We start from the raw sequence: 15,929 nt of genomic DNA on the forward strand, positions 1-15,929 counted from the left end.
AGAATTACTCTTGTTAAGACCCACATTTCAATTTATACTTGCAAAAACCTGGACATCTTGGGTTTTTTTTTGTTTTTGCTTATTTTTTTATTTTCCCTGCACACTGTTAGCAACTTATGTACAGTCATTAATACTCAGTTAAATTAATCCAGCTCTACTACCTGGTCTGAAACTAAATCCAGAAAAATGTTACATAATTGCTGGAGTTGAAAGTGCATTCAGAACCAAAATGTGTAATGTTAAAAAATTTTAAGATTTGAGTCCCAAAGTTCAGGGTGGGGGCTCTTTTCTGCAGTCTCCTCTTGCATTAGGTTTTAAAATTATGTGAAGAATGCTTACCTGCAAGCTCTCTCCATGGACAAACACCTGAGCAAGTGCTTCACATCTCAGATACACATTTTCTATTTTCTCTGGTGCTATATACTCTCCCTGGGCTAGTTTAAATATGTGTTTTTTCCGGTCAATGATCTTCAATGTACCATTCTGTTGACAGAAGTAACTTCTACTCAGAAAAGGCACTTCAAGTGAAAAACCGATCTATGCAACTTAAGCATACCACACTAGATCACATAATGTACCAGAATTAAAACATATGAACAACAGTTTGTTCCTATGTATTTCAACTTCAGATATTACTGTGCAACCTTTGTTAAGCTTTCAACAGACCAGAAGTGCTATTGCCTGAATTCTGGTTTAATACAAACTTAATAAACTGTATTGGATCATTCACAGCATTTAATTTAAGTTAGATTAGGTAGTACAGTAAAATAGTGCTAGAGCCAGGGTACTGTCAAACTAATGTTAGAAGAAAACAGGCTCTGCACCCATCTAACCTAAACTAGGGAAAACCTTAGGATTGGTACTGCTAATACTTTTTTTTAGACCCAGGTACACAAATTGATCTACAACAGTAATTATTCTCCTCCTAAAATTACTTGTCTTTCACTTAATACATTGTGTTTAATACCAAATATTTTTCTATTTTATTTGTTAAATTACTGCTAATAAATACAGAAGTACATCTCAGCTATATAAGTTAACTTACTGGTAGCCATTTCCCAATATCTCCTGTATGAAGCCAGCCATCTTTGTCCAGAGCTTCTGCTGTTTTTTCTGGATCTTTCAAATAGCCACGAAATACATTTGGCCCTTTCACACACACCTGAAAACAGCCATTTGTTAATGTATGTTACTATGAAGGGAAGTTAACAAACACTATTTGCAATGAATGCTTTCTCCAATGGTTCTCAGTAACCCCCACTAAAAAGACAAGATGAAGTTTATGCATTAGTACAGAAATCTCTGCTCACGGTTTTTGGAGACCTAACATTTTCCATTGGTATAAAGTATAATAAGCATCAACTGCATCTGTTCTCTTCCAGTCTAGCAGCAGTGTTCCTACCTGCTATTTGAATAATCTGATTTTATCAGAGGAAATTCATTTTTATTTGTCTGAAGAAATTCTGCTGGATCCAGAAATCTTACCCCTCAGCCTAGCAACATGTTCATTTCAGCTTTGGTAAGCTGCAGGGGCATTGTGCTAAAACTAGTGATGAAAAGGCTGTATATCAAGCAATCACGTGTTTGTTGTCCAGAAGTAAATCAGTTAATACCTTAGGGCTTAGAGCACTCAAGACTTCTCTATAACAGAAACCTACAATTTCTATAAATTGAAGGTTGCCTAGATTTGTGTACCGAGTAGAAAATTAAGAACAACTTCTCTAGATATAACTGGATGCATGGACATTATTAGGATCAAAAAACATGCTTATAAGGTATGAGAAACGGACCAACAAGATTAAAGGTTTACAGGTGAAGAGGTTGCCAGAGAATCAGGTCAGACCTTACAAGCTAAATTGAAACAATTAGTAGAGTATCTGTGATTAAGAGAACATAACAGTAAAGCAACTAGTCAGGAACATGAGTAGAACCTGAAGCATCCAGAGACGATCCCAGATTTAAGTATTTTCTTCTCAGTATAACACCCAAGGTTGTGTAAGTTTTCTTTGGTGGGGAGAGGGGGGACACAGGACAGGGCTCTTGTTATTTAAGCATCAGCAGGACAATAAAATACCTCCTTGGAAATGAGGACAGATACACAAGACTGAAGCAAAATAAAGATGCCCACTGCACACAATTGTTGGGGAATCAAGAGTCCAAAAATCCTGAAAGCTCTACACAAGAGACCTTAGAAACAACAAAGGATTCAAACCATCGCACCAGCTTGGGAGTGGCTTGGCATGCGTGGATGACAGGAGGCAATAAGAAGGGTCTGGTCTGGACAATAGTATCAGGACTCTAGAACAAGTCTAGAAGAACAGGATAGAAACATCCAGTTTTAAGGTAAGGCCAAACAGATAATAAATATCAATAGGGGCTGATAAAATACTAGGCCAACTATTAGTCTAGGGGATTAGTACAATTATAAAGTGGGCAAGGAACTGGCTAAAGAATCTTCAGGCGCCAATATAAATTCTCATACTAAAGGAAATTACTAGTGTAGTTCAGAGACCAATTCTTGAAAAACTCATCCCAAGTATTTTCAGTGCGTACCTCAGCATAAAATATAAGCATGCTGGTGAACTACAGTACAATGAACAGGAGACGTTATCAACAGGAGGGAGATCAGAGTCTTCTGATGACTTTGTAGATACAGCAAACTCGTAACCAAACCAAGGTCATGTTTTAAGAACCAAGTCGTTTCTGCTATAAAACAGAGCTTATCTGGAAGGATGTGAGTAGGAGAACTCTGTATGTCCCAGTCAAGTCAAAGGCTGACTGATCAAGCATTTCATTTTTCATGGCTCCTACAATCACAGGATGGCAGTAGGTGACATGTTTTCCCAAGTAGAGACAGCAAACCATTTATCTGTATCCTGCTAACTGGCACTAAGACCTCATCTGCATATAGGCATATATAATTCTATTCACAAATTTATCTTTCTTGAACATGGATAACTGGCAAAAGTGAAAAGCAAGGCTGACAGAACAGAGAATACTGAAAGCTTACTCTCAGAAAGGAGGACTAGGAGTGTTTAATCCAGCTGAAGAGCAGACAATGAGGAGGAAGATCTATTTTAGGCAAAGGATAATGAGAGCCAATTCTATAGCTATGGGCTTCAGTTCTGTGAAACAAGTTACAGCACTTGTTAAATTCAGACTAGTTCACACTGAGGAAGTTAGGACTGAAAGACCTAAAGACTGAAAGATGGTACCTGATATATTAAGGGTCTACCATGTTTATTCAAGTTAAAAGTAACTCCTAATACAGCAAGCTTTTAAGTGCAAGCAAAACATTTTTAGAATTTTTTTAAAAAACTACTTAACAGTTTCTCATTACGACAATTTATACTCAGTTCCTTTAGCAGACCAGGCTTTCAAAGCATATTTAAAGTGAAGGAAAAATTGCTGCTGAAAATTAAACATGGGGTCATATGCAACACAGGAAAGAATCTTGACATTGCTCTCCACTTGCAAACAGTTTCCCACCACCAAGTCCAACTAAATCCTTAAGTAATTCTGGGAATTAAAGCCCAGTGATTTGTCTGTAGTCTCACACAAGTTACAACCAAAACAAATAAAGATTATATATTGTTTGCAGTCACAGATTAGTTACTTGCTTAAGCTGCTTCTTATTTCTCCATTTCTCACCCCCTAGCTGCCCCCAAGACCTCTCAAAAGCATATGGAAGACACCACAGTTAATTTGCTTTCAGGGTTTGGGGAAAAAATAAATCACTACACGGACATCTGTTCAAAGTCATATACACCTTGAACTTTGTGTATAATTTTACTTGGGAAAAAAAAATATTGAAGGCAGCATATAGCATTACATACAGAGCTGAGTCCTCAAAGTGCAATTTGTAAAACATACATGTTCAGTTTGTGCAGGCTGCAGAAAAAAGTTCACAAGACTGTGCAGGCAGTTGTCACAAATCATTAGCAGCCTTCATAGCATTTTATCTCCATTTCTCTTAATGGTGTTCCAGGCCCTTTAAATTACCTTACCTCACACATCACAAGCTGGGTAACAAGCTACACACATCAGCTGTTCTCCAGCACCTGGCAGTGAGGGGCCAGGGGAGGTGGGAGGAAGCCCTCTGCTAGCATTTTACTGAAGGATAAATGCAGTATGAGATATCCAGCTACTCAGCTATCCCACAGCTGGAAGATGGCATGTTGGTCATACAACCATAAAAACATAGTTATCTGTTATCCCACAGTAAGCTGCTTTTTCTCCCCTCCAATACACTATTTTCTGGTTTGCTTCTGTGAATCATTATCTGACACCGCATGCAGGCAGGGCAGGCATCTTTGATTTTAGGTAGCAGGCCATGTTTAGCACTTTTACTAAACTCAGATAGTTACTTGTTATTTCAGGAACAAAAAACATTTTCCAAGATTTCTGAAGAGGTTCATATTAACCTTTTGAAATTACTTACCTCACCCTCTCCTTTGGCAGCCAAATAATTCATTTCTTTTACATCAACAAGCTTGATGATACTGCATGGCATGGGTGCTCCAACATGACCTATTAAATAGAGTAACACTTCAATAGCCTGAGCTGGTTTTTAGTCAGGTTCTTAAAACAATAAGCTGGTTACATGCTAAAGTAAAAAAAGATGGAAAGCTGACTTCTGGTAATGTACTACACCAATAGCAGTACAGTAACAGCTTAAATTTGCTGGGACTGAAACATTAAATTCTCAGATATCCCTAGAATGTTACAAGCTGAACCATGTACTCAGGCTTGCTTTTTCTTATAATCAGGATCCTCAGTCTATGGACATATTTAAGTAGCAAAACTCCTACTATAGTTTCAATTATCAGTATTATTTCAGTTTGTGAGCTAGAGATATAACTGCTGACAGACACGGACTGTTTGTTCCAACACCAAAAAAATGCCATTTAAATTTCCAGCACTGTGCTTATACACAGCAGATTCCTATTCTGTAAAAGTTACAAGGGTTGATACTATGACCTCCCCCCTCCTAAATCCACTTCAATTTACAAGGACAAAGCCTATTAAAAGTTTGGATTACTAAACATTCCTAGCTATTTAAAGGTAGAAACTTCAAGGGATCCCTTCAAAACTTTTTCACTTCACTTGAAGAAAAACAGTATCTTCTGCTTCATGATAGGTGTACTGAAGACTAAATAATATGATCAGGGACCTCTATAGCATCCTGAAATTTAACAGACAGGCAGACTGTTAAATGCCATACCTGCCGTCCAGTCACCAGGCAGTGACAGTGAGCATCCAGCTGTGCATTCAGTCTGTCCATAACCTTCATAGAACTAGGATGTAAAACCAAAAGATTATTTAAAATTCTTACTTTTCAACAGTTTCTTCATTAAAATGCAATTAATATTTTGCTTCTTTTTCTAGTTGCTTAAATTTGATTTCAGCAAAGTCCCTAGCATCTTCTAAAAAGATTATTGCTATATTAGAGTTTTATCACAATACACAATTTCAAGTGCTAATGTTCCACCTTCAGTTCCAGTATTTGCTCAGTTTCACATGCTGTGCAACACCTGTATATATCAGAAGAGAAAGCAACAGAGGGAGCAAGAGGAAGAAACTAAGAACAGTGGCACTAGCAATGAATTCATTCACATCATTAAGGACAGGTTTGTCCAAGACAGCTAGGAGTGGAATCCACATACCCCACCACAGGTCTGTCATTATTATATACAATACCGGCTTCCCTTTTCTGTGCAGAATGCATTGCTACACTGGCACACTACTGAAGAACTTCAAGAAGTCACAGAAGCCTCATATTTTAGAATGATTTCGTGTTTTCTATCCTTGAAATTTATTTCAACACATTTGTTTCATCCTGTGCCATTGTTACTCAGATTTTACCTCAAAAAGCATATACTTTGAAGAGGCTCTGAAGATAAATGCAATGCATGCAATCTGATTCTCCCCAGTCTCATCTTCAAAGCAACAACACTATGATATCATCGCATTGATTAGATTCTCTAGAGTAGTTATGAATACTTCTGTAAGCAAGGCAAGTCCCAGAAACTTAATCCAAGAACGTTCATCATTGCTTACAGCAGCCCCCCAAAATCTTTCCCTTAAGACTGTTCAGCTGGTTCCTTCAGTTGTAATAAAGACTTTGGGATGAATACAGAAATCTCAGGGGACTGAGAAACTCTGGAAAGGCGTATGCACTTGTGTAGTCTCCAAGAAGGATGCCAGAAAGAGTTAACCATATAATCTGACTACTAGAAACACTCTAACATCAAAGCTGGAATGAGGTACTAAAATCTTTGGTTTAGGATTAAGGCCAGGAAACTCACCTGACAGCCAAGAGCTGTTCTCAGGAAGGTCAGTACACTTGCAGATACAGGTGCTGCTCCTGTGACCATGAGCCTTACTTTTCCTCCCAGACTTGCCTACAACAGACATAAGATACTGTGGACACCAAAAGCATTTTAGAGAAGTTTCCAGAGTCTTTTTCTGTCCCACCCTCAGCCACTGTTCACCTACAGTGCTACCCACAAGTGTTAGAGAAATTAAAGTTTAGCCTCCTCTTGCAAACTGTCTTTCCTGCGGTGTTTTTAACCTCATTAATGGCTAGAAGAAACAGTATCTCAAACATACAGTTTCTACAAAGACTATGCTGTAGTGTCATGGCAATGCATACTTGGCCAAAAGTCTAAAAGAGCTTAAGTCATGGCCTTACAAGCAATGACTATTTTTAACTGCTTTCTATCAGCTTCTCGTACATCCTGAATGCTATAAAAAGCAGCCACAGGGGCATGTTGTAAAACCAAGGTTAGGGCCATAGCAAGTGAGTGCCAGATATAATAGCAAGCATAACTTAGTGACCAACAGTGAGGAGACAGTAGGGGCTACAGGTGGCTCTAGGTCACATTTAGCATTCCTCCTTCAGAAGGACAGTGTTTGCTTTCAAAGTGGTGAGAAAGAAGCACCAGACTGTTTTAGAGAAACCTCCCTAATATAGTTAGCTGATATTATTAGAACAAACTGAGTTGAAAAATGAAGTTGGAAATAAGACAGTTTTGTTTTTTATTCTGGAGTAGCCAGGTAGTCTTTAATCAGTGATGAAAGCCATACCAGATTATAACCATTTATATGAAATTCACAAATTGCAAACTGATGCCTATAAACTAGTAAGCCAATAGGATAGTGATGCTTCACACTTCCAGTATTGAAAACACATATCAAACTGCTGTTCTGTAACACAGTAAGCACATTTGGAGCTTTGTTCTCAAAGTAATCATGAGCAAATGACATAATAAAATGAGCAAGTGTAATAAAAAAGTTCCAGTATCCACAACACAAAGACTCTCAGACTCAGAGGCATTCAAGCATACCTGTATTTTACGGAAGATGACTTTATCCCAGAAACTGTTATTTCTAACTATACCACTTCTGAGTTCTGCTTCTTTCCTCTTGGAAGCAAAATCCAGCATCCACCTCTTTAATGAAGTATCTGCCTGTCCAAAAATCTATTAAGAAAAATGATCTGTGGTTAGAAGCCTCACAGACTACCAATCCCTTTCTTACAGAAGCATACATAGAGACTCTTAACAGTGAAACCCAAATAAATTAAACAACCTTTATTGGTAAGCATCTTAATTCTAGTAAGAAATACTTGTGGATTTTGATTTTGGCCTCTTTCCCTCAGTTCAAGAGATGTTCACCAAGATTAGCACTTAACTAATTATTGTTTCCCATCCAACTGTGTAATGCTTTTTCAATGTACAGTTTCTTCATTAAAATGGATGAATGAAAGTGGATGTTTTACTTCTCTATTCCAATTTGATCAAAAGCTGAATTAAGTATAATCCTCAGCATATTCTAAAGAGCACACCATCATAATATGTAAAGTAACACAGGGTTTTCTGAGGAGATGCAGGTCCCTTCAAAAATACCAGAGATCTGCCTTGCATATATAAACTTGCTTTTTAGATCACTTTTCAAAGGCTCCTTCTGGTTGTTCTCAGCAAGTCAGAGCAGCCTCAACAGCAGACCACAGGTTATTATATTCACCTAGAAAGAGACAGACCTAGCAGCTCTTCAGCATTAGCCCCCCACCCCCCCAGTTTCCCGCTTAACTTCACATGTTAGGCTACTGCAAGGCTGGGTGAGGTTGAAACAGTGCCACAGAAGTGTGAAATCCTCAGGGCACCGGAGTCAACAAGCAAGACAACATCATGAAAGAAGAGAGTCCCAAGGTTTGGCTCTGTTTCTCAAATTCCAGTACAGAATGCGAAAGCAGAATTAGGGTCTAAGTTTTAAGCACTACAGGCAGGGCTTAGAATTTCCTTCCCCCCAAATGTATCAGAGTTGCACTGTTTCTTCCTGGGACCAAACAGAACCTTGTATTACTTGCTGTTCCTTTAGTCTCATGATTAGAGCAGTGCCCTAGCTAAGACAGCAGACAGGTCTGTCACTTCTTTAGCAGTCACAGGACTCCTTGTTCTATCCTTCAACTCCTCTGGCTGTATCCCAAGAAGAGTCAGTCATCCACATGTAAAAGGATGATTTAAAAATCTTAAGTTCAAGAAAGAATCTACTTCCGAATTCCTATCTCGGATGACCCTGAGCAGGCAAGCAGCAAGCACAGGAGACTGGGGCAGCTGACATACCCTCTCCCCAGCACTCCAGACTCACTGGTTTATAGTTCTCCTTGCTAGAACATGCTGGCTGCTGTGTAGAAAACTTGTATGTGTCCATGCAAACACAGGCAAACATCTGATCCTGGTTTGCAAATTCCACTCCATGAGTCAGATGCTAAAAGCATGGCATGCAGATGCTAAGCCTCATGTTCTTGTTGTAGACTGGACTTAGTGTTTTGCTCTGAGCAAGTTGAGGTCATTAATCAAGCTAGAGAGAACCAAGTCTCCTAGTCAGGCTTTTCAACACTAGTATTTGCTGCCTGAGTGTTTTAACACAACCAGTACTACTCCCTGCATTTTCAGCTCTCTTTTAGAAAAAGACAGACCAATTTGTTAGCATGCCAATTTAACATCCCAGAGCCCAACATTTTCTCCTACCATGTCAGCACAGAGTTCATGAGATCTCTTAAAGCCCTGCACAGGCCTAGACTCATGTCTGTAGACTTACCTTGTCAAACATTCTGTTCAACAGTCTTGGTACTACAGGAAATACAGTTGGCTGCAGTGTTTTTAGGTCATCCATAAGTAGTCTGATATCCCCTTGAAAGAATCCTATCCGAGCTCCGTGGCACAGAACCACACACTGTTAGAAAAAAGTAAAAAACTCTGAAAACACAGTATATATGTGTTCTAGCTATGTATGTGTACGACAATCCTATGCAGAGTGAACAGTGCAGTATCCACCTTAAATCTCCTCAGCTTCTGGACAAGTTCTGCAGCATTCTCAGACTATAGAATGGGACTGGAAAGATCAAGTAGCAAGACATGCCTGGTGTACACAAGCCAAGGACTTTGATAGAATGAGATATAGCACAAAAGCCCCTATCCAAAGAGGGGCAGCTGACCAAATAAGGCAATGCCAGCAACTCAGAGGTAGCAAGAGACTGAAAAACAGAACTTCCCTATTTTTAATATTTATCAGGCTTAATTAAAAATACCAGAACTCTGTTTTCTCCCTGCTGTATACTAAAAAAATCAGCACATGCTATGTACTGGTCCAGCAGGGATTTCTACCTTGTGCTACTTGCTTTTCATTCTCTTGCACTCTAGTTTTCCTTCCTGTTTCACAAGACCAATGCAAGCAGATTTGTTGTTAGGCGATCAAGATGCTCTTTGGAAGATTCTAGCAGAGCCACTGATTATTTCTGTATCACTTCAGACCTACACCAAGGAAGGCAGACTTAATCCCGTCATGTTCTATATTCTCTATGTTAGAATCTAGAAGCTCCACCACCCACACCTATACACCCCTTTTCTTCCTATTTTGTTTGGGTTTTATTTATTCTTTTTATTAACATCCCTGCTCTTCTTATGCTTCTCTATGCCTACTAGCTTTTATTTCTTCTGCTTCCTCCATAACACTTCTTTCTTCATTCCCTGCCATCCATTCACACATTTTCTGCACACGAGACATGCTAAAGCATCACTTTTCCTCTTTACCTGTGCTTTGCCACTATCTGCTAAAAAGCTGCAAATGCATCAGTTCAGATGGAGTGAGCAGCAACCACCTTTGCTAGGTGGGAGCATGTTTGTCCTGTCAAGTTCACTGACCCTCTAGCTTCTTTAGGAAGCCAAAAATCAGCAAACATGAACTTTACAACAGAGTAGCCTCTAAAGACTGCTTCTCCCAGAGCCTATGTTCATACCTACCCCAAACAGTAACAAATATTTTCTTTCTACCAAAGGTATCCTTGCTTGATCTCCTTATGTAAATATACAGGTAAACACCTACTTTGTAAAGACCTCAAACAGGAGAGGAATACTGAGATCCAAACACTTTCTTCTCATTTTATCCTTTAGACCACAAGTTCCCATCCTGTTTCTATTGCATGATCAAGACCAGAGCTGTTACCTACAGAGCTCATACCTTCTGGTACAAGGCAGGCATCAGTAAAACAGACACTGAGGTATAACTGGTACCCAGGTTACCAGGAGGAAAGTGCTGAAAGCCTAAGGGCACCTGTACACCTTGGTTAAGCTCTATTTCCCAATCTTCATAACATACATATATACAAACACATATGCATATATACATTTTTATCTACGTGTATGCAGACACACTTTTTTGGTAGAAAGCTCAGGATTCCTAACTGAAATCACAGGACAATTTCTGGCTCCATGTGCTTTTTCACACTCGCATAGAGGCTGTTTATTTCCCTACATAAATTGGGACATGACTACCTTCTACATATGTATTTGCAATCTCACCTAAGGGAAAGGTGTTAATTCAACTTCAATACATATGGTAATTAAATACCTGTACCTCTACTGTATATAAGAAGTTTGAGGAAATTGCATCCTTTCAATAATGCATACCACCTAGCTATAGGCTCAGAGGTCCTTATTAAGACTGCCAGTATTCAGACAATCTGAGCCCCCTCATCCTCAAAAATGAAGCCCCAGGTTTTGCTATATGGTAAAACAAGCTATCCAAGAGAATTTCAAAGTTTGTCATTAAATGGCATTAAAAGCCATTTTAATTTCCTGGAAGAGAACTCCACTGAAACAAAAAAATCGCTCCGTTTTTATTGAAGTTTCTTGGAAGCAATGGTAAGTTTAACCAGCTTTAGATTAGTTTTGTGTAAGCAAGCAGGATGCCACATTATAAACTAAATTTTTAAAGTTTTCAGACTAAACAATAGCATGGATTTTTAATAGTGCACTGATTGCATTAGAGGGAATTTCTAGGCAGTATATGTGTGCTAAGGGATTGTCTCATGTTCTAGTAAACCAGTTTCTTATTAGCCCTAGCTCTAAGGTTAATGTTTCTATTTCATCATGAAAACCAACTGTCTAGTACTCACTGAATATTGTTTATGGGATATTGTTTTCCTGAACCTGACCTCAAGCTTTCATACACACATGCAAGAGTCAAAAAGGAACAACATGTATTACTGGGATTCAAGAGACACGCATTCTGTAAGAAAAGCAAGCTTCTCAATAATTCAGTACAACAAACAGATGCTTACCTCAACGATTCTCTCAAACATATGAGCCAAGGGCAGGAATGATATCAGAACGTCATCAGAGGAAGGCATAAATGTTTTCTGAAAGTGTTAGTAAAATTAAATTTTATTCTCATTAATTCTCTAGTTTGCCTAAGTTAAAAAAAACAATGAAATCTAGCATCTAAACTGTAGAGCACAGCCCTCGCTTCAGTTTTGTTTGAAACAAAGCTGCATTGTCTTTCTTTTATTAAAGAGATCACAGCAATGACTTCTAGCATGAGTAAACACACATTGCAGAAATGGTAATCTTTTAGAGTTGGGTACAGTGACCAAATTATTACAACTTATCATTCATATGATTACAAATAGAAACAAATTCTGAGAGAAACCACAGAAAGTTCCACTATATACATTGGGAGGGAGGGGGGCACAAAAAAAGGTTAAAGTAGTATGCCTCAGGGGTTTAAAAAATACACACTTTCATCTTAGAACAGAAAGTTTGCTGATCCAATTTACCATAAGGTTGATAACAAAAGTACCTTACCTGACCTAATTGTGAGACCAGTAGCTTAATTTAAAAACAATTCTAAATGCAGAGTACTTAGCAAAATAAGTACAATTGTATTTAACTACATCTGTATGTGTTCGAACTTAGAACTGTCTTCTTAGCTAGCATGCAGATGAACTTTAGTAGTCTACTGTAAAAAGTTAACACTGTATCAAGTAAAAAATACAGAGCTACACTTCTTGCTCATTTATGCAAGGTCTTTAATTATTTTGGGGGGTTAAAAGACATTATATCTTCTCCCATCCTTAGTGGAAAAAGGTTAGCCTCTACACAAACCCTCTGATACAGAGCTTGCACTAATGACAAACACTATAAGCCCGTGGCAGAACATAATGTAGATCCACACCAGGATCTTTGTAACATTCTGCTTGGATCAGACCAAACTGTAAATCTGTCAGATTCTTGACCCTGACAGAAGAAGTCACTAAACACTGACTTCTGACCTAGCATGGGCAGAGTGCTATCAAGTTAATTTTTAGTAAGATCCAAGTGAAAACCAAAGTTAATGAGATTTCAATGTTAGTTTTACTCCCGAGATTCTTCCCTTCATGTTAACATGTTAAGAATGTTAACCTTTGCAGTTTACCTCTGTAGTTTTCACAAAAGCTGAAGCATTGCTGACAATGTTTTGATGAGTGATCATAGCTCCTTTGGGGTTTCCTAAGGAAGAAGCACATCAGGATGCAACAGTGAAATTTTTAGATCCTTTAAGTTACCAAGCAGTGGTAAAACTAATCTAATAGCATTTAATCAATCATTCCCTTCTTCGATATTAATACCTTTCTTTGCATCAATTAAACAAAGGCAGAGAACTTGCTAACACACTTTCAAGAGTAGCTGGTAACACTTAAGTAGTAAGTTTGTGTTGAAGTCCTCAAATTTCATAAGGAGATAATTTCTTAAGGATTTGCTCATGTTTCTTGATAAGCTTCTCATTCAAAATTCAACACTTCTGTGAAGAAGCAGCTATCAAATGCAGACTAATTTCTGTTCTCATATCTGCTTTAAAAATGTGGCTTATCATTGTACTCTCCCCTTTTGCTCCCTGCCAGTGTTGGATATTAACTCACAACTGTCAAGCATATGACATCTAGACAGTAGTCTTTCCGTTTTGGTCTTACAGCAAGGTTGCATAGAGCTAAGGAACAACTGTTGCTAATAAAGTACTGTCTTGGTTTCAGGACTTTAAGACTATGGAAGAATTGAAAGTCTGAAGTCTGATGCAGATTCCATATTATAATGGAAATACAGGTTGAGTACTTACTTCCAAGCCCCAAAATGTAACACCTTCACCCCCCAATACTGCAACTCTGTATTGATCAATTTAAAAAAAAAAATTTCAAAGGAAGCCTTACCATAAAACTTCCCCAGCTACTACTTGCCAAAAAGATGCAGCAGCAGGGGAGAGTCTTGAAAAAAAAAAAGTAGGAAGGCTTCTGAATTAATTTTGCATATACAGGATAATAGATTCTGCATGACTTAATGAGGCGTACCTGTCGTTCCACTGGTGAAACAGATGACTGCTAGATCTTCTGGCTTTGGAGGCTATGAGAGTTAAGAAAGTAAGTATTAGTACGGTTAAGACAGCAAGGAAAAAGACTTTCTTGGACAAAACATTGAAATACTAGTGTTACTTTTGAGCTACAGGAGACGGGGAGATTTACTAGTTTGATCTACAGAATGCTACCCACCTTCAGATTAAATAACTTGAACTAATTTCATACTTACCATAGGTTTTTGCCTGTGTGCTCTTCCCAGCTCCTACAGAAAGGAGAGAGACAATTTAGACATGAGCACCTAACCTTTTTTGCTTTAAATTTACCAGACAAACATTACAAAACACTGTAATATTCCATTATTTAGACTGTCTGTTAAGGCATTTTAACTTACAAAAGGGTAACAAAGGCTTTAAAGGATGTTTTAAAGATATATAGAATAACTACCATGTTCTACAAATAGAAGAGTGGTCACTAATCTAAAACTCATAGGCTTTTTTTTTTTTCCAGCTAGTAAACCAGAAATCACTCACTAGAGAAGCTCAAGGGTAAGCAGTATTATGACAAGCCACAGTAGGCAATCAATCCTATACCTCATACAGAAGACACGTGCCACTGACAGCTATTGAATAGATGAAGCAAGATTTGTCTCAGTAAGCACCTCACACCATTGCTGCTCATGAGAAGGAAGACAAGAGTTTCCCCATGAAGGGTCATTGGTGGTTTGTACTCCTTTTATACTGAAGAGCAGAGAGCACAAGATTCTCTCCTCCAGAACCTTTTCTCCTTCCCTCTCCCTCCTTATGATTATTCAGGCCTAACCATTAATGATGCCATAGTTCTTTAGGCAGATGGGAATGGATACCAAGAAGATCCTTTTATCATCAAGGATATAGTGATTAAGAGGAAAGATTTGAAAGCTGATGTTCAATATCTATGAGCTTTAAAGTTCCAGATCAAGACCTATTACTGTCGTGCCTATTTAAGACTAGAAACAATACCAGCTTAAGGACTTACGCAAATTGAAATGGACCTTTTGTTAAGTATCACTTTGGAAGGAAGCACCCTTTGAGGGCAGACAACTTCACCATTGCCTTTACATTCCAAGTACACAATAGCACTATGCATTTCTACTAGCCCCAGGCTTCTTTTAGTATGATGTACCTCTTAGATTACCAGATGAGGTTTAAGAAGAAAGGAATGTCCGGAAAGACAGTTAACATTCCATACCTTTAAGTTTTCCCTTTTGAAAGGGTGCCATTATGCAAAAATTTGCCACTATGACAATGCAGCTGTCTGCTCAAAACAACAGCATCTGCATTTCAAGTACCACCAGAAGCTCAATACTTCCCTACAACCTGTTTTGAGTAAGATCTGAGATTTACTGAATATACAACTAAGATCTCCACACACTTCTTTTAATCTCCTCTAACAGAACTCCAACATCTTTTCCTATTGAAGAGCCATTTATTCACAGCTACTCAGCTCTAAGCAACCACAGCATGCATACAGATATTAGGCATCAGAAACTAAAGCTTATGGCACCTGGGAGATACAGAGGAACTAGTCACATAACCTATTAAGCACAGCTGAGCAATAAGCTCAAGCCAGAAATCCAGAAAACAAGTACTTAAGCTAGAAACAGTCATTTTATTCTAATCTAAGCTCCTAAATAATTCACAGTTGCCTTTCAGGAGACACTAAAAGCCTCTACCTCTTAAAAAAAAGTGACAAAGCTTATTCCTGCTCACTGGAACATTATTAGAAATATATAAGTTTGCCTAACTTCTGAGATTTTAGACAAGAGGCTCTTGGAGCACCTATTACTGCATTAATCCAAACATTAAGTGTTGTTAAGTAAGAGCTACAAAATACTACTAGAAGTCACTAGTTAAGCATCTAAACTTCTAACTTAAATATAACATTCACCCCCTGGTTTTGTTTTTCTGTAGCTAGAAGATCCAGTGGAAAGAATCTTCCTCTGCCAAAAACTGGAGTTCAACTCAAGGAAAAAAGCCAATTTTAGTGTACCAACTTGCAGTTGGGCCAATCTTTTTCCAAGTTTGACCCAACCCTTTTGCCAGTGAGCTACAGCACTCTAAGTCACTTACTCTGCATAATGTTTTTAGCCCCATTTCAACCTGACAGTCTTGCTGAGGCTAGTTAGCTACAATACAGTTAATCTTTTAAAAGACATGCTGGCATTTTTGTATCTTTACCACAAGGTGGCCCTGTTAACATAGCAGTTAAGACTGCTGTG

At 38.3% G+C, this 15,929-nt stretch overlaps 1 protein-coding gene across 2 annotated transcripts in view; it reads right to left on the reverse strand.

Annotated features, from left to right (window-relative positions):
• Positions 1–15,929, reverse strand: part of ACSL1 (acyl-CoA synthetase long chain family member 1) — a 32,706-nt gene that overhangs the window by 1,078 nt on the left and 15,699 nt on the right. For both annotated transcript variants that reach the window (XM_009488840.2, XM_009488838.2), the window contains 11 exons: positions 13,902–13,934; positions 13,667–13,718; positions 12,760–12,833; positions 11,627–11,704; positions 9,106–9,240; positions 7,350–7,484; positions 6,309–6,404; positions 5,225–5,297; positions 4,442–4,530; positions 1,046–1,162; positions 340–483 (listed from right to left, as the gene is read on the reverse strand). In XM_009488840.2, coding sequence (XP_009487115.1) covers positions 340–483; positions 1,046–1,162; positions 4,442–4,530; positions 5,225–5,297; positions 6,309–6,404; positions 7,350–7,484; positions 9,106–9,240; positions 11,627–11,704; positions 12,760–12,833; positions 13,667–13,718; positions 13,902–13,934 — 1,026 coding nt within the window. The remainder of the gene's footprint in view (positions 1–339; positions 484–1,045; positions 1,163–4,441; positions 4,531–5,224; positions 5,298–6,308; positions 6,405–7,349; positions 7,485–9,105; positions 9,241–11,626; positions 11,705–12,759; positions 12,834–13,666; positions 13,719–13,901; positions 13,935–15,929) is intronic.

Source organism: Pelecanus crispus, chromosome 4 (genome assembly GCF_030463565.1).
Source record: "Pelecanus crispus isolate bPelCri1 chromosome 4, bPelCri1.pri, whole genome shotgun sequence".
Taxonomy (NCBI): domain Eukaryota; kingdom Metazoa; phylum Chordata; class Aves; order Pelecaniformes; family Pelecanidae; genus Pelecanus; species Pelecanus crispus.